General features: G+C 35.1%; 1 protein-coding gene and 1 non-coding gene across 2 annotated transcripts; one reads left to right on the top strand and one right to left on the bottom strand.

Moving 5' to 3' along the window:
* Positions 1–24540, bottom strand: Rad21 (RAD21 cohesin complex component). The gene is made up of 14 exons (XM_020166446.2): positions 24449–24540; positions 16622–16796; positions 13510–13639; positions 12149–12248; positions 10279–10385; positions 9433–9639; positions 8851–8976; positions 8353–8475; positions 7333–7556; positions 5919–6078; positions 5355–5503; positions 4025–4174; positions 2376–2459; positions 1–1846 (listed from the first exon to the last, which is right to left on the bottom strand). Exons 2-14 carry the CDS (start codon positions 16763–16765, stop codon positions 1655–1657), a joined length of 1896 nt encoding a protein of 631 aa, XP_020022035.1. The 5' UTR covers positions 16766–16796; positions 24449–24540; the 3' UTR covers positions 1–1654.
* Trnaa-agc (transfer RNA alanine (anticodon AGC)) lies at positions 1245–1317 on the top strand. The gene has a single exon. It is a non-coding gene; the product is annotated as a tRNA-Ala (tRNA).

Consider the following 24540-nt stretch of genomic DNA (forward strand, 5'->3'; position numbering starts at 1 on the left):
TTTACAGCTTATAAACACAACTTTTATTAGAAAAGTTATACATAACATAGCATCAACTATTTTCAAGAACAATATTAAACCCAATAAGCAACAAAAATCAGACTAACAAAATGTGTAACAAGAAACTAATGACCTTTCTATAATCAAACATTCAATTATCTACAATGTCTTTTTACAACAGGAGGGGGAAAGGGGGGCAGGGGGAAGATCCATGGTTTACAGGCACATCATATTGAAAATAAAACTGCAATAGCAATTTTAAACAATTACCATTCTCAAGAAAATGAATCATTAAAACAGTAATTACGAGTTCACAAATTTAAAATATTTCACATAATTTTAAATTACTGGGTATACAATGAAGTCTGAGTTTTAAAAGTGATTTTTTTTCCCACAAAAGTGCCAACACTTAAGCTAGAACTTTCAGCATAATTTTGCCCTAAAAAGTTAAGACATGTTCTGATAATCGTAATAGACACCTAATTTCTGGTGCTATCTGGTCTGTTAATAAAGCCTATCTGGATGTGTTTTTCTTCATTTAAATTATAGGGAACCAGATATAATATTTCAATTGCAAAGCTATTATAATAAGAGTTCCAAATACAGGAGTGTGCAGCATTGGAAAGAGATCAGTACTAACATTTATAATAAATATCAGAGAAGCCATTAGTTTTTACAGCATTGTTTGCTTAAAGGTTATTTTCCGTAAGTCTACACTTTTAGTAGGCAGAGGAATTTCTATTTTCATGAGCTGAATACTCAAATATATCCAAACATCTTTTAAAACTCTGATTTATAGCTCCCAGAAAGTTATAAATGTTTTTAAAGTCATTCCACTTTTACAAGTCTATTTCTGCTCATTTTGAAGCTGCACTAAAACAGAGTTCAGGACAGCAAAGTTTAGCATAAAGACTCAAATGGAATGATTTGTAAGACAGAACACTTGAACCAAGCTAGTCCTATCTTTTGGTAGCTGCAGGGGATCAGTCACAACACAAATTCACATACTCGTGCTCATTATGGAATTACACATTAAAAACATATCTCAAAGAGGATGATCTCTGTTGCTTCACGTACTATCCCTAATAACCACATTGCTGGTTTTACTGATGGGAAGACATTTTCTCTTCCTGTCAAAGGACACACACCAGAGTTCTTAATTAAACTGCCAGGCATTTTCCTAGACAGGTTTTCCTTTCCAACATGATAATAGAGAATGAAGATTAAAAATTGACTTTTGGGCTGGTGGAGTGGCTCAAGTGGTAGAGCACCTGCCTAGCAAGCATGAGGTCCTGAGTTCAAACCCCAGTACCACCAAAAGAAAAAAAAAATCACTAAAAATTATGACTTTTGACTGTTATTCAACATTATTACATGCACCAATATTGCACACATCTGTTCTGAACTGTTAAAATAGTCTTCTGGGTCCTTTGGGCGCTGTTTTCTCCATCAGAACACAAGCACAACCCATACAAGCAGTTTCCCTTAAAGATGTGATGGACAAATTAAAAATACTGGAAAAAAATGAAGACAGAAAAGGCAAGGATTTTGTACAAAAATCTAAAAATTTTCTTAAAGGGTTTTGTGTGCCCTACACATGGGGGCAATTTGTACGCCCTAGTGAACGAACACTAGGTACAGTGCCTCTAGCTCTTCAAATAATATGGAACCTGGGTCCAGGTGTTGCAATGATGTCACTGTATGGCTCCTCCTGTGACAGCTCAATAGCTTGCTGCTTTTTAAGGACCAAAAAGCTGTAGAACTTTGCTGCAGCCTGCTTTCTGTTTGTGTTTCGACATAATTCAAGCAAACTGATAGATTCAGCTCCAGTTTTAGCAAGGGCTCGCTGAAATAAAACCACGAAGGACAAATTAAAGCACACAATAAAGTAGTAATTGAAGAAGGATACTAATTTTGGTAAGAAAAGGTAAACTATATATTCTTTTGGGGGCTGAGATTCAAATTTGAGTGATTTTCATGTTATCAAGAAAATAAAAGGTCAAAGCATATTATGCTATGTCCACAAGGAAAAAAACAAGGAGGAAGCAAAGTTGCTATAATACATATTAGTCAAATAACTAATTTCTTTGGATACCTAATGTGATGAGATAATAAAATCTAGTAGTTAACGTGAATTTTAAAGTGAAAAAAATTAAGTATCAAACTAAAATGCTTTTTAGGGTAAATTGCTTTCCATGGTTCTTCTTCCTGGTCTAACAGTTTATGTATTTAATTAATATATTTAAAAATTATGTAGTTCTTGAAGATGTTTTACAACTGTATGTTTTTTGATTATAACACATAGCTTTTATTTTTGAGCAACAATGCCCAAAGTATTTGATGAAGCATTTTCCTGTAAGACTACCCTGGCATACCTGAAGACCATGAAGCATCTGTTGAGTCCTTTTATTCCATCTCCTTTCTTCTTGATCCTGATCACCCCCTGAAGCATCTTCGTCCTGAATGAAAATGATCCCAACAAAATGAGGAAACTGCTCTGCTGCAAAATGAAACATTTCTGTACCTCCTGAAAGCTCTGGTTATCTTAAGACTGTGCAATAGTACTTGTTGCTGCTGAAAAATCACTTGGCATCTAGCATGAACTTTGAAGTTTGATTTCTTATAAAAGAAAGTCCTCCTTCTCAGCAAACATTTGGCTGAATGTATGGTTCTATATTGTTCTTTAGGGATGTGGTTTACACAGTGTGGTCCATGGACTGTTGCTGGCCATTAAGTTTTTGGTTACTAGTGCCCCAGTTAAGGAACTTATACAAGGGTATAAACCATGCTATGCCACTAAGTATAATGTTTATTTCAACTAAATATATCTCTGTTTGCTGTAGTATGATTTCTAAGTGATTTATTAAACTGGGAGACTCCTAATAGTGTAATAGTCCAGAACTGAAGAGCCTGTACTGTGTAAGAGTAATTAGTATTGTTCTGTATGGTGTATTAAAAGAAATGGGCTATAATTCTTAATGTACATTTTACTGCAGACCTGCTGCCTCAATGATTTTCTGACATCTGGCATTGGTATGGGGTAGCAGCTACAATGCTCCCCAGCTATGCCAGTATTACATACACCATGTTCCAAAAAGCCAGGGGTCTGCACCTTCATATACAATAGAAAGCACAGACAAGTTTAAATACTGATTCAATACTAAATCTGAGATAATGGAACACTGTAGTACATAGGCTGGAGTAGCTGTGAACTAAATTTTGATTTTAAAATAATGTAGTATTCATATTAAAGGTAAGCACAATTAGAAGTATGAACAGATGCTAGTGAAAATGTATTCAATCTATAGCCACTAGTGTTGGAAGAAATTTAAGTAGCTTCAATGCTACCTAAAAGATACCTTATTTTAAACTTAAGAGGTTTGAATAAAATACACAACAGAGCATCAAAAAGAATAAATTCTGCGTCATAGTATTACCTCAATGACCAAGAAATAGGAAGGAAAAACTGTAAGAAAGGATCTTGAACAGTTAAAAACACACTCTAGGAAAAAGAAAAACCATTTCCAAGGTATCTCTATTTTTAAAAAGTCAGTCATCCAAGCCTTCACTTAGACTAGCTATGTCATGCTCTAACTGTGCTCTAATTAAAACATAACTAAAACGACAAATGAAAAATGTCTGGTTATTTGACTTCTAGGCCAGGGAAGGAGAAGAAGACGTTATAACAGAGGCAGATGATAATTGACCACTGACCACAAGATAATAATAAAAGAAGCTATAAGCAATTTAGAACTCAAGCAACAAATCAGTTTCAGGGCAGTCCTGTGTCCTTCAAAAGCCCACAGGGGAACCCATGAATTACAGCACCACATACAATCTGATGTACTTTATGATGATCTATGCCACAAAAAATTTGGTTAAATTTTGATTCTATTTGAACATTTTTCATCACTCTGATATTCAACATCAATTTAAGTTAGCTCTAATATGAAAAGTAACAAAAGGGTGAAGATTTCTGCTAAATCTGAAATTTTATTCAGTAGGTATTTTTTAGTTTCCTTACTTCTTCCTCTTCATCATCCTCTTTCTCCTTCTCTTTTTCCTTTTCTTTTTCTGGCAGAAGTTCTAACTCTGGTATTAGCTGACAGATATTAGGAGGTTCTTCTGGGGGAAGTTCTACAGGTGGTATTTCCATCTGTTCTACCTGCTGAGGCTTAAAACAATAAAAACAAGGCAGTGTAAGAAATAAATATTAAAGATATTGAAGTTTTTTAGATGAAAATAAATGGGGTTGTATCTCCATACTTTCCCAAAGTTCAAAACTGATTATGGTATGTGCCTTTGTATTACTGTAAAGTGACAAAATCAAGTAGCTTTCAAAGGAAATGAACCATTTTTCTAAAATGTGTGTCATTTTTATGTTTTTTTAGGAGTCGTATACCTAAAGTCTATGTGAGAAATTTGTAGTAACAAGAAAAACTGGAAGCATTAAGACAAAAATGAAAGCAAACCCTTTTTCCATTAGCATTTTAGAAAAAAAACAAAAAAAATTGAAGCCATGGCAAAATAAAACTGTTAACTAGTACAGTATTACTGCATAAAATTGCCTTAAAGATATTTAGAATGTAAGTTAAAATCTTAAGCTTTCACCCTCAGTAAAAGCTTTGTAACTGTTACGCAGCAAATAATAGGAATAGAAGACTATTTCTGGAAATGCCTTCTGTATTTCCTTCCTTTTCACCATAATAGTTAAGAACATTAAAAAACAGTCTTTAAGAAACAAGAGAATCACAGGAGAGTAGTACAAGTCACTTACCACTACCTGTTATCATTTTAGGGCTCACACAGTAAAATGCACCTACTGGTAGCTGCTTACCACCAGGGGTCTCAAGAGGCAGTTTCTAAAACAAATTTTAGTTCCTAAAAGGAGTTTTCTTCTGCCAATACCTCTGATGGAGACTGAATTAGGAGCCTAATGTTAACAAAAAACATTTATCCTAACTAATCATAAGTTGAAAATTGAGAAGCCTTGAATCAAACCCTACTACTTCCTTTATAGTTTTCCTATGCTATGTGAACTTAATGATAGCCAAAGTATGAAGTAGTCAGATTTGCTTTACTATTATTCACTATTTGCAAAGTATAGGGTGTTAGGCCTAAAACTACCTATCTAATATTGGAGATATGTAGGCCAAGGTTGCTTATTTTGGATCACTGCGAAGCAAGATTATTCAGTCAGTCTGTAAACTCCCAGAACATTATTCTCCCAATTATAGTTTATACCTTTAGCTGCCATTCTTCTGGACACATTAAACCAAGATATTTCTAAAGACTTGTTTAAATAGCACTTGTAGCTGACCATGTGAATACTTCTTAACTCTTTTCTTACTTACAGGAATCACGGGTTCTGGGTCAATCTGTCCAGCTTTTCGCTTAACTCCCTGAGGTGGTGGTGGGGGCATGGCTGATTCATCCAGGTTTGTTCTGCTGGCCTCCATCACTGACTCCTGGAGGCGGCTTGGCTCCTCTAAAATGGGCTCATCTGCAATTGATCACATGAAAAAGTCTCAGTTTTGAGCAGTAGTTTAGACCAATGTGCTTTTTAAAAATTAGTTCACATGGCATAGTTACTTTCTTTAATGAAGAAAGTCAGATAAAAATTTCCCTCAGAGATTATGGAATGTAACAATAAATGTAAAAGGGGGAGGGTCTTGAAACATAAGTCTCATCCCCAGCCCAAACATCAGTGCACCATCAACACAGCCAGTTCTAAACCTTAAACTTTTCTGAAAACCAAGCTTCACATGTAATGAGGCCATCAGACCTGATGCATTTCCCTGTCCCCAAATTCCAGCATATGCTCTCACTCCTCATTTCTTTTTCGTTGGCAATATGAAGGGATTTTAAGCTAAATATTCATTTAAATTTCATCTGGGAACTATCCCAACAGAACAGACCAATAACATCACGCTGTTGATGCTGCTGTTGCTGGTCATCTCTAGGAACCTCTGGATTTTCAAATTCTTTGAGGAACTCATCCAAATTATCCGCCTCTCCTCCTTTTCTCCTTTTTCTAAGGTCTTCTGGTACGAGTGGTGTAAGACAGCGCGTAAAAAGCTACAAAAACATAACAAAAAAAACCATACCAAGTGAAACAGTAACACTACTACTTTTAACATTGTTTTAAGAGTTGAAATCAGCATACAGCATGTTCATAATTTAACATGTTTACTTAATGTCATATTCACACTTCATTCCATTGTAAAATGATTCCAAATACAAGTTTCCAAATTATAACTTCAGCAATTTTAGAAAGGCTGAAAATAATTTAGCCATTATCTCAGTTCTAAGGTTTTTATATCTTATTTGCCTGCAGTTATTTTCACATTCATAATCTAAAATCTCAACCTAGCTGCAATTATACCCAATAGTTTTAACGCGTTTTTCATTCACTATCATGTTACCTGAGTACCACTTTAATGGCTATATAGTATTCTCTGGGTGTGTACAGTGTGCATGCGAGAGGGAATAACATATCCCCTGGCTCTATTTATCACCATTTTAGTTTCCTCACTTTTTAAATTGCACATGGCAATGTAATCAGCATTTTCACAGAAGTAGCTCTTCCCATATTGTGAATTGCCTCTCATGAAAAGTTTCTGATAATGATACTGAGTCAAAGAATAAATATTCTTAAGGACCTTCTTCAAAACTGTTTTCCGATAGTGCTGCCAATGAAGAACAGCTTCACCATAAACTTCCTGCTGTCGAATACTTTAGAGTACAGTAAAATTAATTGATTCTATGCACATTTCAACTTAAAGCAGACCAACAGCATAAAAGCACAGGTACACTTACTCATCAGATACCTCTGAAACTTATTTTGGAGTGGTACAGAACCAGTATGAGCAGATAGAGCCAGAACTCTGGGAAAAGTGGAACTATCTCGTATTTTATACAGAAAACAACACTCAAAGAATGCAGATGTGACTGTACACATTAGGACAATATAATTAAGTTTATTACAGGAACTTTAGAAAGAACTATTATTAAAAATGTCAGTGACTTTTTTAATATTGGGAAAATTCATTCTATATCTGTCTTAGATTTATCACTTATCACTAAATTTCAGAGATTATGCTTGATGTATTGTGATTTAAGGGAGAAAAAAATGTAAGTGAAAACTATTTGATCAAAAAAATATAAACAAAGGTTTTAGAAATTTGGAAATAATTATTACTTTTCTTTTGGAAGTAGCAGTGTTTAAACTCAGTGCTTTGTGTTTGCTAGGCAAGCACTCTACCACTTTGACCACGTTTCCAGAGTGACTTTTTTAGAAGTCAAATGTTTATGAAATAAATTCTGCATTACCTTCAGTAGTCTGTTATTCCATAAAGGCTGAGCAGGTAAAGAGAAAAGTTTTTCCACTCCTCCTGTCTCTTTCCACATCATTAATTTCTTGGTGGGTGGTGCAAGATCCAAAGTTGTAACAATATCAGAATAATCACTAAGTTGTGCTCTAATGGTCTTGCTATCCAACTCTTTGACACTGTCAACAATTAGCTTCCTCTTCCTCTTGGCTTTAGTTTCTTTGACTAGAATTAAAAAGAAAAAAAAAAAGTCATTTTTTTCCCTGAGAGGTCAGCATGCAACATATATTTACTAAGCCTGGCCTGACTGTATCTTCTGTTTTTCTGCACACAGAACCTAGCAGAAGGTTAGGCCTTATGAAGACAAATGTTTTAACTGACATTTTTTTCCAACACCATGTAGAATGAGTTGGCATTAAACAGATATTCAATAGAAAGTTGCTGAATGAATAAATATCTATAGTCTTTTAGCACAAAATAAAGGAAATAATGGAAGAGCCAATACATTGCAGCCCACGTAGGTTTATACTATAAATGCTGAACATACTATATTTGATTAAGAGTTGGGCTGAGGTCCTAGGTTCTGACACTTCTTAGCTGTGACTATAAAATAAAGTCAACTTCACCTTGCTTAATTCATTTTTTTTTTCTTCTTATTTGTTTGAAATAAGGTCAACTGTTTATAGTTGTGAAATGCTCAGCTTAGTGTCTGGAATAGGTTGAGTTGCCCATAAATAGTTGCAAGTACTGTAATTTTTATTGGAAAAGCTATAATTCATACGCAAGTGTTCAAACTGTTGATAAAGTGACATCACATCCAAGCCAAAACAAAGAGATGGGAGACACTTCATATTTGTTTGTAATCTGTACAACTTTGCAAAGTAGGTAGCATTATCTAATTGAATAAAGACTATGACATATGACTGTGACAAAGGAGAAAAAGAGCTTTGCTATCTTCAACAGTAACAGATCAGTAGAAAGGTAAGAGCCAGAAGAAGGAAATTATTTTACACATTCTCACCAGTTATATCAATGGGCTCCAAAGCAAATGCTTCCTCCTCATTAGGAACAAGTGTTGTTTGATCAGTCATCGTTGGCATTGGTTCAACAGGATCCACTGAATCAGGACTATCAGGCCCACCCACTATAAAAACAAGTATAAATATAATCACAATTGGCCTAGGTATATAATGTATAGCCAATAAATGGAAAAAAAAATCCCTCTTTGGGACTGAAAGAAACCACAATGGTACTTTAAAAAAAAAAAAACCAACCAACCAACCAACAACAACAAAAAAAACCTTGCTATTTATCAAGTAGTCCCTTCTGATTTGAACTCTAATGGACAAAACAAGGAGAGGGCACAGTATTAAACACATAAGAGAAGCAACATATTCAAGGATGTATACATCTCAGTAAAAGCTACAACATTTCTTTGTAGTCTTCTATGTGAAGTATCTTTTTGGCTGTTATACGTCACCCCCCTCACCCCCAGACTCACTGAACAGTAAATGCTCACTTGAGACGTTATCATCCTCATCCATGTCATCATGTGCAGGCTGCTCTGGCAACATCACCCCTGTCTCAGAGAGGGCAGGCGGATCATCAAAGATACCACCATCATTATTACTAATAAGTTTGTCATCTGAAATAGGACAGGAAATGGAGTTAAATTGAAAAAAGAAATGCTAAAAAAACAATCACTAGAAAAATAAAATTATGTTGAAGTGGACTAAATTTAAAACTGTGTTCAATTTGTACTTTGTTACTTTGTAAGGTAGTTTGTACAACTGTAAAATAATTAGTATATTAAAAATTGCTTGTTTATTTATATTTCTAGTTCATATATTTAAATATACAGTCTAGCTTAAATCTACTTTAAAAATTTACTTAACATAGGTATCCAGACACAGAGTAAAGAACCAGGAGAATTTAGAACTCTAAGGCAAACGTCTTTATAGGAATTTGGTTGAACATTTTCAGGTAGTTTTATAGAAAACTTTTGGTGACTAAGATAGTGCTCAAGACCCAGAATTAGCAATTGCACCAAAACAACACAACTGAATAAAGCAATCATAGTAAACTACTTCTGGGGACTCACCTAATATTCCACCATCATTTCCTTCTCCAAAATTATCATCCTTATATTGGTCTTCATATTCTAGATGGTTAATTTTCTCATTCAGATTGCTGGTGCTCTGTTCAGGCTCTAAGAGGAGGTTAGAAGCACTAGTGCTTACTAGCATGTCGTCATCCTCAAAAGCACTGCCTTCTCTCATTATTTCACGATCATCCATTCCAAAGTCACCTAAGTAAAGTTTAGTAAATCATTAATTGAGAGAAGTCAGAAATAGTACTGTTACAAAGGACAATGGCCAATGATTGATTACAATTATTATGTCACACTTGCTGTCTTGCTTATCTTCAAATCTTGAAACATTAGTTTTAAGCTTTATAACTTTGGGGTACGACTAACATAATGAAATCAGACCTAGATCCAAATTTAGGTTATTCTAAATATGTTAGGCAAATCTAAATACCTAAATTACATTAGAATTCAGATGTACATTTTGTTACAATGTGTTTTTATTAAGAATGCAGTTTACTAGTAATTTTGAACAACTAAGTTTTCAAATAGTGATTACAATAATCCAACTGTTCTAAAATGATTAGTTTAAAAAGTAAGCATTACTTCAATGTTGAGATTTTTTTATGTAAGTCAAAATATAGGCAAAGAACAAACTCTTAATTTTGGTGCATTAATGGCAATGACGCTTAATATACACAAGCAAGGCAAACTCTTCTCTTAAATATCAGATGAAATTTTGAGTCTTTACATCAACACAAATGTATATTAAACCTGGTTTTCTTTTTGAAATTGCTAGAAGCCTCATATATAACATAATTTTAATTATATAACTAGTATCTAGAAACATTTCTCTCTTACCAAAATCATTTTCCTGTAGGATACTGATGTTCCCAACTTCTTCTCTCATGGTTATTTCTTCCACTCTACTCTGATTCAGACTGAACTGCTGGGCTACATCGATGTCACTTTAAAAAAAAATTTAAATACATTTCAGCTTCAAGTCTTACTATAATGTGTTTATACAAAGGGAAAAAAAAAACCCATACTCCAATTCTCTCTCTACATACAAAGATATCATGGTTGTAATGTCTAATACTTAATCAATAAATTCAAAATAGTCCAAATTATTTGGAGGTTTATTTATATTTAAAAAATTCAAAACTGAAAGTGACCAGTAAAATATAATACACTAAAATCATTACCTAAAGCAATATAGTATATATTATAGAGGCAAAAATTATAAATGATAGGTTAGATAGGCATGGGTTTTCATCAGGGCCCTGCAATGTATAGTCTGTGAACTCTAAATTTATCTGGCTTTACTGAAACTTCAGTTTTTCTAACGAATAACAGCCAAACCTCTCATACAGCTAAAAAAAATATGTAATTTTAAATATCAATCTGGAATATTGCTGGCAAAATTCTGAACATAAATACTTCAAAACAAATCACCAAGTTTACTCTGTAAATAATTAGCAAAGAAAAACAAGCAAACAAAACTTCCAAAACAACCTAATAAAACATGAAAGAGATGCAGAACTCTTAAATTCTTAATGCTTATGAGATGTATCAATTGTTGTCTATACACTTTGTGTAGCCCCAAGTCAAATAAATAAATAAATAAATAAATAAAATTTGAAAAAACATTTAAATAAGGAAGCTTAAATGCCTGCTAGACATATTAAGGAATCACAGTACTGTAAAGAGCATAGTGGCTCATCCCAGCTACTTGGGAGTCAGAAATTGGGAAGATTGCAGTATGAGGCCAGCCTGGGCAAAAATTCAGTGAGACCCCATCACAACCAATTAAGTTGGGCAGAATGGCTCACATCTGTCACCCCAGATTTATGGGAAGGCTTAAATGGGAGGACCCTATTTGAAAAATAAATAAAGCAAAAAGGGCTGGGGGTGTGGCTCAAGTGATACAGTACTTGCCTGGCAACTTTGAAGTACTAAGTCAAATACTGAGATGAAATAAGATTATCTAACTATTTAATCTAAAATAATCCAGTGTGTGCATGGGTAAGATAGAAAAATATGGGTGGAAGAAAACTGGCAACATAATGATAAAGAAACTAAATAACTGATACACAAAATTCATCATACCAATCTCTTTAAGGAAAGAAAAAAATGAAATAAAAAGTAAAGTAGTGCGTAGTCCAGCAGTAATTAATAGTTATGAAAACAGGTAAAATTTTTCTCCAATTAGGTATCTCAGATCATTTCAAAGAGAAATCTTTGCTACAGTTTTTTGGTTGTCAAACTCTATCACTTGGAAAGCTGCAATCACATTACCCAGTACTCTGCTATAAAGGCCATCTGTGTAAAACTTTCTCCTCTTAAATGTGTGCTGTGACAATGACACACTGTGAAGAGTGATAAAGTTATCTTTATTAAAAACAAATGTGGTTCTGAGTACAGCTTGACCAAGAAGAAACTAATAGATGACTTTAAGAGCATACCTACACAACTGTTCAACCTACACAAATTTTGGTCTAAGTACATCAGTTCTTGTACATTAGCTGTATTAAAAGCTGACATCCATGTTATTTTATTATAGAAGAAACATTTTCTACTGTATTTCATATAAACACTATCCTAAATGAATGTATGTGTTCTTTAGTAAGATGTCAACTTAATGTCAAAAACATTCCAAGAAAAAAACATACAACTTCAAAGTCAATAATGTATTTAAAAAATTTTAAAAATGAGAGACAGACAGACATACTCTAAGTCTGGCAGTGGCTGATCAAAGTCGTGAAATTCTTCAGGTAAAGTGATGGCATTATAGGCTGCTTCCCGATTTTCCTCAGGCAGGTCAACAACACCTGGAAAAGAAATATTAAGCTTAAAGACCTAGCTACACCACAGGTTAACAAAGGGAGGTGAAACAGAAATAACTTCCTGAGGTAATATTCTAGAAAGGTTGATAATCTATGCAAAGAAGCACCTTGTAGCACAAGTACTTGTTTTCCTATTATAAGCCTTTTGCATTACAAAAAAAGGTACAAAACCCAAAATTATGCATTAAACCACTAAATCTTTAAAAAAAAAACTTATCAACAAATAAATACCACTATTTTCTAGTTAAGCATAAAATTTAAGAGGGGGAATAGGAATGACTGCAAACAAGTACAATAAATGTCAAAATAAGCTGGTTATTTTAGGAAGAGTAGGAATGCACAATCTTAGCTATGTTTAAAAATTTCCATGATAAAACAATTTCAAATAAAAATGAGACATAACGAGAGGAATAGAATACATTTTACAAGCTGTCTACAATAAATACACACTACTTTGAAAAGACAGAAATAAAAACCATGTTTAAAAAAACACATGTAAGTAGCTACATGTTAGAAATCATTCAAAATTCAGTCTTTGCCTAAATATTTTAAATAAAATTTTAGACTGCATTTTATTCATGTATTAAAATAAACTGAAGCACAAGAATATAATCACAATAGAAACTATTGTGATATGTAAAGTATCTTCCTCATATGTTCAGATTATTTTAAATAGAATAAAATTTCTGAATGCCTTAAAAAAATGACGTGTGAATTCAGATGACTACCCTAGTAATTACCTGTTCAGATTAAGTTTGGTTGGTTAAGTCCAATTCTAGAAACAATCATTACCTAAACCAACATAACTACAAAAAAAAATTACAAAAAACATTTAATAAAGTTTCAATAAATTTAAAGTTGATTTGAGCTTAAGAATACACTAGAATTATTCAGAAAAAAATGTTAAAGATTGTCTTGAGTTATCTTTAACAATTCATCACATAACTATTGTTTTTTAACATTTCAATCTCTGATGATTCAGTTCTATGTAAGCTGCTAAAAAAGGGGTAAAAGAATTACTCCATAAATAGAAGATGGAAGTAAAGTGGGTTTCCCTTGAACTACTGCCTTCCCAAGCCTTGTTCTATCTTTGAAGGGTTCCTTGTATTGTAATGAAAATAAAACACAACATGCTAATCTAGAATATGTGTTTAGCAGTTTATCATATAAACCATGTGGAAAAAGAAGGAAGAAAGGGAGAGGGGGGGAAGGGAGGAAAGAAAAACAAAGGAAGAAAAAGCAATACCTGGCCGAAAAGCCATCTTTATCTTAATGAATGCTTCATTACAGTCTGCAAGAAGGTATTTAGCTTTCCTGTGATAGATTCGAACTACTCCCAGTAAGAGATGTCCTGATGTTCGCAGTGCCATCTTCACCTTTGAATAAAACATTAATATTAATCCAATTTATAGTTTTAGAGGACAGTATAATTCAAAGTTTGTATGTTGTGCTCTTTTATAGGGGATTTTCACTTTCTCTTATACTTTTTCTCATTTATTTTAAAGTTGCTCATAATCACATATATTTTATTTCTTGTCTTGATCTATAAATTCCTCGACTATTCCCCAAAGATAAACTGAACAGTAGTAATTAATGAATTAACATAGACATGAAGGTAGTTTATGAAGCAGGAACCAAATCATTCCATGAACTGTGTCATTAGTACAGTAAGTATGACTTGGATTCCAATCCAGAGCCACTGCTGATGCTGGTTAACTGAATTCTGATTGTTTCAGAACTGAATGCGTCCAACCTTAAAGAATGATTATCTCACTGTTGACTGTTAGTACTTGCTATTGAGTGGGCATGCTAACATGCTAACACATTTCAGCCAATTGAGAAATAAGGGTAAACTCTGCCAGAGAATTTCAGAGAAAGATTTTCTAAACAAAAGAATGTCTGTCTTCTATCCACTTTCCTGCCTTGTAAATTCAGGGCTTAAAGTTAGCTGCAGTTACCCTATAACCATGATGCTAAAAGTATGAGGACAAGAAGCCAACAAACTGAGAACAGTAAGTCCTGAATGACATGCTTGAGCTGTTAAACCAATCCTAGATATACACGTTTCAAAATTTCTACTTAAGTGAATTAGCCATTTTCCTTCTTAAGCCATTTTCATTACCGACTTTCTATTACTTGACTGAAAAACATACCAATAAAGGGTAACAATGTCCACTCCTTTTCCCTAGAAAATACACAGCTTTCTTTCAAGATAGATCTTAATTATTGTGGGATCTTGTGTGGGGGATGAGAAGCAGTAGTTGGAAAATGAGACAAGTAAACAATGTAAACAGAAGTATTCAAAATTCTTCTGGATAAATGGAACATTTATTGAAAGATTAAGACAGTATGAACTCAAACTTCCCCAAATGTGCTTCACCAAGTCATATAATATGTCTTTTCATTCTCTTGCTGTGTTTTTCATAGATTCTTTTTTTTTCTTTAGTGCTCGGGATTGAACCCACTAATTTGCATGTGCTATCTATACACACTGAACTATAACCCTGGACTCCAAAAATTCAAATTGCAATAAAACCCAGCTTATAAATTCTTTCTTTCATGGATCATGCCTTTGGTGATCCATGAAAAAGTCATTTCCAAACTTAAGGCCATATAGATTTTCTACTATGTTATCTTCTAGGAGTTTTATAGTTCTGTGTTTTACATTTAGGATTATAGCCCACTTTGAGCTTTTTTTGAAAGTACTAAGGTCTGTGTGTAGATTCATTTTTTTGCATGTTGATGTGTCCAATTGTTTCACCACCATTTACTGAAAAGATTTTTTTTGTTGTATCATTCTAAATAATTGCACCAAGTAGGAACAGAGTAAATTTCAAAAAATTAGAAATACAAACTATCCAAAATAAGAAGGGTTAAACAAATCATGCTCAGCCAAAACAATGACTTACAGGTCTTTAATTCTGTATATGAAATCCTAGGGGCCAAGTATGTTTTAGAATATACAAGTTTCTGAATATTATAAAGGTAATACAGCAGATATGCCATATATAACAATATTCCCAGGAGGTTCTACAGCAACTCCTCCATAATCATACGCATTCATCATTCTACATTGTTGTAAGAATACTTAATTACTTCATCTCAGCGAAGGTCAAGTCTGTTTCAAATTCTGTATTTAAGCTCTGTGGATGAGAGACTATGATGCTTATGTACCCATTCAATGAGGTAAGAGATATAAGCATTGCTGTTCCCAAATACAGCCTAATTATAAACTTTACTCTAATTCCAAGCATACTTGCAATTCTCCCACCTAAAACACAACTTTTCAGAACAAGCCTCTGCTATATTCCCCTGCTTTATTCCCAAGATTCTTTGACTCCCCAAGAATAAATAACTATTCTTTAATACATTATGCCAAAATGTTCCAAACTGGTAATTCTAAGAATACTTTCTAATGCTGGTGATCTGGAATGTCTTCACTACAGGACTTTTGGTGAATACACATGGTATGTGTGTACGTGTGTAAATACAAGGTATAAGAAATGACTTTTAAAACACAAAAACACTGTTAACTATATCCACCTACCCTAGCTTTGTAAGTGCTGGGATTCTCACCTTCATACATCTGTGAATTCAACAAGTCTATCCTTCAATGAGATATTAATTATGATAACAGATAGCAATTGTATTCTTTGAGTTTTAATGGTCCTTTCCTGACAAAGCAAAAATCCCTTATTACCAAGTGTGGAAGTCACTGTTTCAGAAATTTCCAGAAGATGCCAATAAGAGCTCCTCTAAGAACAGATCAGTAAGCAAGGAAAATCAAATAAGCGATGTTCATTCTCCTGGTGGGAGATGGTAAAGGAGCAAGTATTTAGTGGAAGAACACTCCCTGGAAAGGGAACAGGAAGCAAACATTTTGCAATGGGGAAAAAGCTTTGAACCCTCAAGAAACAGCAAGTGAAACTGAAGAAAAACAAATGATGCTGACAGCAGTTGCTAAGATGGATAAGGTAGTTAGATATGGCCCCCTGAAACCTTTTCTAATTAACAAGTTCCTTATATTGAATGTTTTGTAAATTCCTAAACTAGGAACACTTATACACTTAAATTTAAGTATAAAAGCACCTAGAATTTAAATGTAAAATATCATACATACTGGTATTAAAACAGGCAAAGGAAAATATGTGTGTACTTAGGCTTTTGCTTTTTTTTTAAAGAGTATCACACTTATATCAAATCCTATCTAGAGGCAGTAAAGATAAAATAAAAAGGGAAACTGGAAAAATCTGGATTTTCCTTGCTTCCAATATACAGAGATATAACAAGTTGTTTTTATATGTTCTGTTTTACATATCAGTAAACAAAGTGGATAAAAATACCAACATCAAACATACCTTTGGTGAAATGATGCTCTCCACACTGCTTTCTAAATTACACTCAAACACATGGGCTTTGGTTAGCTTCTTATCCCAATGGGCTGCTAGCCAAATTTTGGCCAGAGGCCCTCTTTTACTGAGGACAAAATGTGCGTAAAACATGGTTCTGTTTTAGTCTAAAACAGGAGGAAACCTGAAGGGAGAAAAAAGTTAACATAATTACCACATGAGAACTATAATATTTATCAAGACACAGCTGAAAAATCTAAGACCTAAAAGCATAATATGCATTTTACAAAACATTGTGCTGTTTAAAATTTGAGTCCAAGGAAAAAGATACCCAAAAATTAAGAGCTAAAGGGAAAACAAACAGCTTTTATGTTGTGCTATCTTGAAAACTATCATCAGAAAATTCTTACTCTTTTTGAAATTCCATCAAGTGTTAATTAAAGTTCTATCCTGATTATTGATGGTAGAAAACGGTCTGTACACTAGTCAAAGGCCTAGAGAATATATTTCATGGCAAGAAAAAATGTCTGCCTAAGCCTGGCACATGTAAGGCCCTGGGTTCAAACCCTAGTACCACAAAAGAGAAAAATTCAAATGTCTGAGGTACTCAAAAATAATTTTCATTTAAAAAATACCATTAAAAAGATTCTTAGCTAAAAGGTTTTTAAGATAATTGCTACTTTGTAAAAATGACTGTACTAAGCATTTCATAGTCCACCAAGCAGAGCTAAGCAGGTAGATTGGTATCTTTTTGTCAGGTGGGTAGTTTAAAAAAACTGAGTTGCCAAAACAATAAAGTATCATGTATATGTATATCATATATATACACATACATACAAATATACAGTTTTATTCTGACTTAGGACTTTGGAAAATACTTGTCTACTCAAAATTAAAAGCATGTTATTGATAATTTACTTTTCTTTTAGCAAGTTAGTATACAAATATATAAAAAACAAAAGCCTGTCTGGAATATTACATTAGCTGTACAAATTGGTATTTTCTTACACTATTTAATTCTCCCTTTTGACACATTAAGATATTCATTTTGCCAAATGAATTTCTGCCTTTAAAAAAATCAATGACTAGAATAAGATGTATCAGTGCTGCCTTTTCAGAAATAAAAATCAAGAACACTTTTAATACATAAAAAGTACTTAAAAGTTTTAGCCTCTTTTTTTTTTGTTGCAATATGGGGGTTTGAACGCAGGGCCTTGTGCTTGCTAGGCAGGCACTCTACAAGTTGAGCCACTTCTCCAGTCTACAAGTTTCAGGTTTTTAATTGTGAAATTATTATAGATTCAGCTAGCTGTAAGAACAGTGGACAGGTCTTAGACACTCTTTACCCTAATGATAATACTTTATGTAACTATAATGAACCAAGACACTGAGATTGTGTTAATGTGTATGTATAACTCTATACAATTCTATCACATATGCAGATTTTTGTACTCACCATTGCAAGTAAGATACAGAACTATTGTTCCAACACCATAAAAGACTGTCACACTCATCCCTTGTTCCCCATCATTTTAGTAAGCCTTGGCAGCCAATACTGTTCTTTATATTTTTAATTTTGTCATTCTGAGAATGTTATATACACAGAGTCATACAGAATGTTACTTTTTTGAACTTAGCATAATGTTCTTGAGATCCACTCAACTTATTGCCATTTATTAATATTCTGTTCTTTTTTATGCCACAGTAGCATTCTGTGAGACAGGCAACATACCCACCATATGGTCATATGGGTGTTTAGTTTTTGGCTATTACTAATAGAACTGCTGTAAATATCATCTATATACTTACGGTGAACTTAGGTTTCCTCTAGAACAAATGTGTAATTGCTAGGCGATATATGTTCAGTTTTAAGAAAATTTAACAAAACTGTCAAAATCTTAGTGAGATTTTTTCTTTTCACAATATAGATGCGATTAATCAATATGGAGATAGAAAAGAACTAGAAAAGCTAAAACTATTTCAAGGATGAAGAATAAAATGTGAAGAAATTATTCCACTGATTTCAAGACTTATATAGCTTTAATAGTCAATATTGTGGTACCATAGCAGAAAGATACATATATCAATGAAACAGGACACAGAACTCAGAAACAGACCACATAAATAAGTCTAACTTTAAATTTAAAAAAAATACAATAGCAATTCAATGAAGGGTAGTCTTCAACAAACAGTACTAGAGTGACTGAATGTCCTCCACAGCTACCCATATATCCTCCTTGCCAGCAAAAATGAACTGCCACACTAAACATATACAAAAATTATTCAAAACAGATCAGATTTAAATGTAAACTGCAAAACTTTTAGCAGGGGGAAAAATTTTTGGTACCAAAAGCATGGTGAGAATTTTTTAGACAGAACATCAAAAACATAATCCTTTATAGAAAATTACTCAATAAACTTGCCTTCACCAAGTTAAAAAAACTTTTGCTTTATGAAAGACTTCACTGAGAATGCAAAGCCAGGTTACAGATTAGAAAAAAATATTTACAAATCACATATCTGACTAGAACATCAATCTAGACTATGTAAGGAATTTTCAAGGTTCAAGAAGTAAAAAGAAAATTCAACTACAAAATGAGCAAGAGAAATGAAGAGATATTCAATATGACTAGCCACTGAGAAAATGCAGGTTAAAGTCCACCGAGTTATCAACATACACTTACTACAGAGGTTTAAGTAAAACAGAGTTAACCCCAAATGCTGGCAAGGACACAGAGAATTAAGATCTCTCTTACTTGCTGGTGAGTATGTAAAATCCCTCTTATATTAGCTTAAAAAAAAAAAGAGTAACTCTAATTTTCATGTTTTCCCATGAAAAAGAACTGCAACTTTTAAAATGAGAATTTGCTTACTGTACTTTCAATTAAAAATGTGCCCATTCTTTCCAATGATACAAATAAAATTTATTTTACTTAACTATATCACATGCAAGAGATTTCATGAATATCAAAAATACCTAGGAAGGTAGGGTATGGTAGGAAAAGAGTAACAGCTTTGCCTCATCTCCCATTTTCCATCACTTAACAGCAAAGGATCCTGAAACTCTTATTCAGTGAATCTAATGCTCCCAGGGGATCATTAGTTCGCAGTAGGAACATTTTCTCCAAAGGAAAAAATAACATGCTTCATCAACTGTCTACCAATGTAAACTTTTTCTCCCAAAGAAAAAATTCGAGTTAAGAACTAAGGAATACTATACAGAAAGAATTCAGATCAAATGCTCTAATGTGTAAGTTTTAAATAACACCTCAAGAGTTCCTTATTTGCTACTTAGTATTTTATAGATCAAAATATGCTTCCAAAAAATGGGAGAGGTTCCTAGACCCAAAACAGTGTTTCTACTTCAGGTGCTGAAAAGCTTGTTAAAGCAAAATTTAAGCTGTCCCCACAGTGTTATAAATAAAACCTATGGAAATCCAATATGGCAGAGTGTCCTTTGAAATGTAGTTACTGTCATAAAAGTCCCAAATTTCACTCACTATGGAAACAATACACTGTATTCCAAATAAACCAAAAACTAATACTGTTTGTCACATGACAGTTACTAAATATGCATTTAATAAGTGAATGAGATACAACAAATAATCTCATAATTGACACATATAAAAAAAATTCTAGAGATTTTAGAAATTAAAACTACTGGCACTTTTCGACAGGTGCCAGTAGTTTGTGGCCAACACTTCAGCTGCTGACTAGGGCACCATGCCTAAAGTATCCCAGCTATGCAGAGGCCAGAGGCAGAGATTCCTAAATAGATGTCTTCTTGGTATTTTTTTTTTTTTTGGGGTGTGGGGGGGGGTGAGGGAACAAGTAAAGCAGAGTCAGCTAAAATTAATTTGAGAAACAGCTAGTAAGAGAAAACCACCCTAATAACTAAAGGCAGTCAAAGAAACAATGGTGGGTCAACTACTGGTTTATATGTGAATAAAGAGAAAATGTAATCATTGTTGCCTTTTTAAACCAATTTTTCTTGGCAATACCAGCCTTTATCCAACTTTAAAGGAAAAAAAGCCAGTTAATCTCTATAGATTTTGAAAATTCTAAATTCTGATTATGTTTTACAAAAGACCTTGGCAATTTCATGATTTCCGAATCATTTTTTTTCTAAAGCAGTAAGGAACTTTTTCTAATTGTTTCAGAAAAAAAAATTTTAAGTCCAACGCAAAGGACTGGTATTTTAGAACATATTCAGTAATTGAAAACATAGCAATTTCTTTAAGACTCTTCCAAAGAAGGAGAGTCAAACTGAAGCTCAAGCTTCTTCTAAAATATCAGTCATTACCAGTACTTCATTCATCTACTCCTCTACTAGTACAGTAGTTGTGTAAGCTAGTAACACCTCTTTGAAGGACAATTTGGCAAGTTCTTATGAAAAAAACTTCATATATTCTTGCTTTCTAGACAAAACTCCACTTCCAGGAATCAATATGAAATATATACTTGGAGCAGCATAATATTAAGATAAAGAGAGAACTTACTAAGCACCAAGTGTTTTATACATCCAATTTCATAATAATTGTCCTTATAAGGTAAAGACCAGCTCATTTTGCATGAGAAAACAGAGAGAAAGAGGATAAATATATGTCACTAGTATTTAATGGAAGTGGAATTTAAATTTCAGTGCCCACACTTCCAACTAGAACACACTATGTTGTCTTGTCAGCACAACTTTTAATAACAAAGCATTTGAAATAACCAACTTGACCATCATTAAGTGAACTGAAAATTAATACAACCATACAAAATACAAGGCTGCCTTAAACAATGAAATAAAGTTAGCACTAGTATGGAAAAAATAGCTGGCAGGGGCATAGACCTTTCTTTCTCTAAACACACACACACACACACACACACACACACACACACACACACACGGCCTCCCATAGTTTCAGGTTCCACATACTCAGATTCAACCAACTGCAGATAATATTTAAAAAAAAATTATGTCAGTACTCAACATGTTTTTCCTTTTCATTATTTCCTAAACAATATAGTATGACAATTCTTTACACAGCATTTACATTGTATTAGTAATTACTTTTAAGTACTCCGAGAACCATAAAGTACACTGGAGGATGCGTGTAGGTTACATGCAGAAAGTACATCAGTTTATGTTAGGGACTTGAGCATCCACAGATTTTTGGTATTCAAGGGGGTGGGGTGTTCTGGAACTAATCTCCTTCAGATACCATGGGCCAATGGTCCTCCCAATTTTTACTTTAATACATGCATAGGACTCTGCACACTTGGTTCTAAGGCACTTCAATAAAGTGAGCCACACAAATTTTTGGTTTCCCAGTACAAAGACATACCTTAAATTAAAAAAACAAGTGCTACCGCTAATAAAATGCTGATCATAATCTGAAGACTGGAAAAAATATGGTGCATATAGATTTGCTCAATATAGCAGTCTTACAAACCTTCAATTGGTAAAAAAGAAAAAAGTCAAAACAGTATCTGTGAAGGGCAGTTAAGATAAGGTATGGCTGTATTTTTGGTCCATGATTAGTTAAATACACCTGTGTGGAACCCCATGGACGTGGAGGCCAAATGTATGTATTTGCAAGCACTTGCATTAAGTATCTATGCAGTACACATGAAACTGGTGTCAACAGTTACCTGTGGAAAGAGGGTCTGCAGGGAGAGTGAAGCCTACCTTTTTGTACTGTCTGATATATATGTACCATACTGGGAGTCAAGACAAAAATCTTGTTTTGACATTTGCTAGTAAGTTATGCTATTTAACCTCTATGTAGTTCAGTTCTCTACTACAAAAACATGGAAAGATGACATCTGGCAATTTACTAACATTGGAAAACGTCAATACCCAAGTCAGGTAAGAATGGAGCTGTTTCACTGGGGAATGGAGGGAGGAGGAAGAGAAAAGAATGCATGTGTAACCCACCCCTCCCTTTCACTGTTTGACCAAGGGTTTTTACATTCAGGCAGTTCTAGATTCAAATTCAGTTCCCTTCTTTCTTAGTTGTTTAGTAATGGTAAATAAGTTATTTAACCTCTAATTTTAGGCTGGGCACAGGAGTACAAGTCTGTAATACCAGCAGCCAGGAGGCTGATGCAGGAGAGAGGATCCCAAGTTTGAAGCCACCCTGGGCTACCTAGTGAGATCCTGTCCCCTCCTCTCTCCCCCCCCCGAAAGAATCTGAGTTTTAGTTACCTCACCTAAAAAGTGGGGATAATATGCACCAAGAATTATAAAAAGTAAATAGGTACACAAGCCTAACACGTGCCACAGTAGATGCAAACAGTAACTGAAAAAATTTTGCTCAGTCAGCATAATCACGCCTATTATGACAAAATAACGATGTTTCTCAAGGACTACAAAACTTGTCAAATTAACACAGTATAACATTTCTCACAATTTGTATGTTCTGCTAAACAGGCATTCATTGGTAAGGAAATTTTCAGCTTCAAGAATACCTAAACCATGTACCACTTCAAAGAGAAAGCGTAATTCTACAGTATACTAATACACTGCCTTTATAAGCACAAAATGGTAAAGGTTATGCTCTACCAACGTAATTCTGACTTGTGCATAGAAAGCATCATGCCCATTAGTTGTACACTGTTGTCACCTATTACACAAACTCTTAAGTCATCATCAATGCCTTCTCAAAAATAATTAGTTGCTCCAACATTAAACAAAGGTATTTAATGACTCTACAACTCAGGAAAGCTGCTTCAGTCCGCCTCCAAAATTCTGCAGACTCTCACAGCTCGCTGGCATTTACTCTCAATTTAAGAAAACAGGATTCCTCTCTACTCCCCCTCCACCACCAAAACCAATGACTATACAGTCCACTGCAAGCAAACACTAACTTGCACTTGTAAAGGAAGACGAGAAACACAAGCCATCACCAGAAACCCTTCACAACACCCAGGCGCTCGGAACGCAGAAGACAGCCTAACAAATCAGAGTGACCACACAAACCCCTCAGCATTTCCTTCTTTCAAATTTCAAGAAGGCCGCCAAGTCTGTCACCCCACGCGACCACAGCACTTCATTCCCAAAGCCCTTCTCCGAGACGAAAAAGGCGTCCAGCATCAAAGCGTGTGCACAGCACCCGATTACCCTTATTAAGTCTAAAAAAAGTAGAAAAGTTGAGCCTAAGACCAATTACACTTTGGTCCTAAAGGATCAGAACCAACTTCCCTTCGCCGCGTTTCCTGGTGGTCTGTCCATTTAAAAATATTCCCAACATACATTCCTTTTTAAACGGTGGGTGGGAGGCAGCAGCCAGAGGCTGGCGGGGCGGCGACACGGAGCCCGCGCGTTCCCGACCCGCGCAACCCAGCTCTGCGGACCGCGCTGCCTCCGACCTGGCCGGGCCATCACCGCCTGCTCCCGCCCCGAGTCCCGCGTCTCTGCGGACAGCCATTTTCATCGAGAGTAGGCGGCCCGGTCCCTAGAGCGGGCTCGTTCAAACCTCGTCCCTCCGCCGCCCAGGGTTTGTTTCCTCTGCTCCTCCGGGAGATGAGGGGCCAGCTCCCCGAGGAACAAGCCGACTAATGGCTTAGGTCAGCCTCTGAGTGGACCAGAACCATTTGTTACCGAACAGGCGATGATGCGGGCCCAGCCCGCGCGGGTCCCGGCAGAGGGCGGGCCGGGGCGGAAGGGCCTGGGCGGGCGCCGCCGCCAGTCGGGGCACCGGGGCTGGCAGCATGCGGGGGCGCGGCGAGGGCCGCCTTCCTCCTCGCCCTCCCGCGCCCGAGTCCCGCTCCCCCGACGGCAGCAGGGCGCCGAAGGGGGGGGGGGAGGGAGCCGGAGCCAAAGAAGGGGTCGGCCGAGGCGCTTACCTGGCTCTCCGCTGGGAGTTAGTTGGGCGGGCTGGGTGGCCCGGGGAGGGGAAAAGGGTCGGGGGAGGGGGCGGGGAAAGGGGGGGGAGCCC

The sequence above is a fragment of the Castor canadensis genome, chromosome 3, assembly GCF_047511655.1.
Source record: "Castor canadensis chromosome 3, mCasCan1.hap1v2, whole genome shotgun sequence".
NCBI lineage: Eukaryota > Metazoa > Chordata > Mammalia > Rodentia > Castoridae > Castor > Castor canadensis.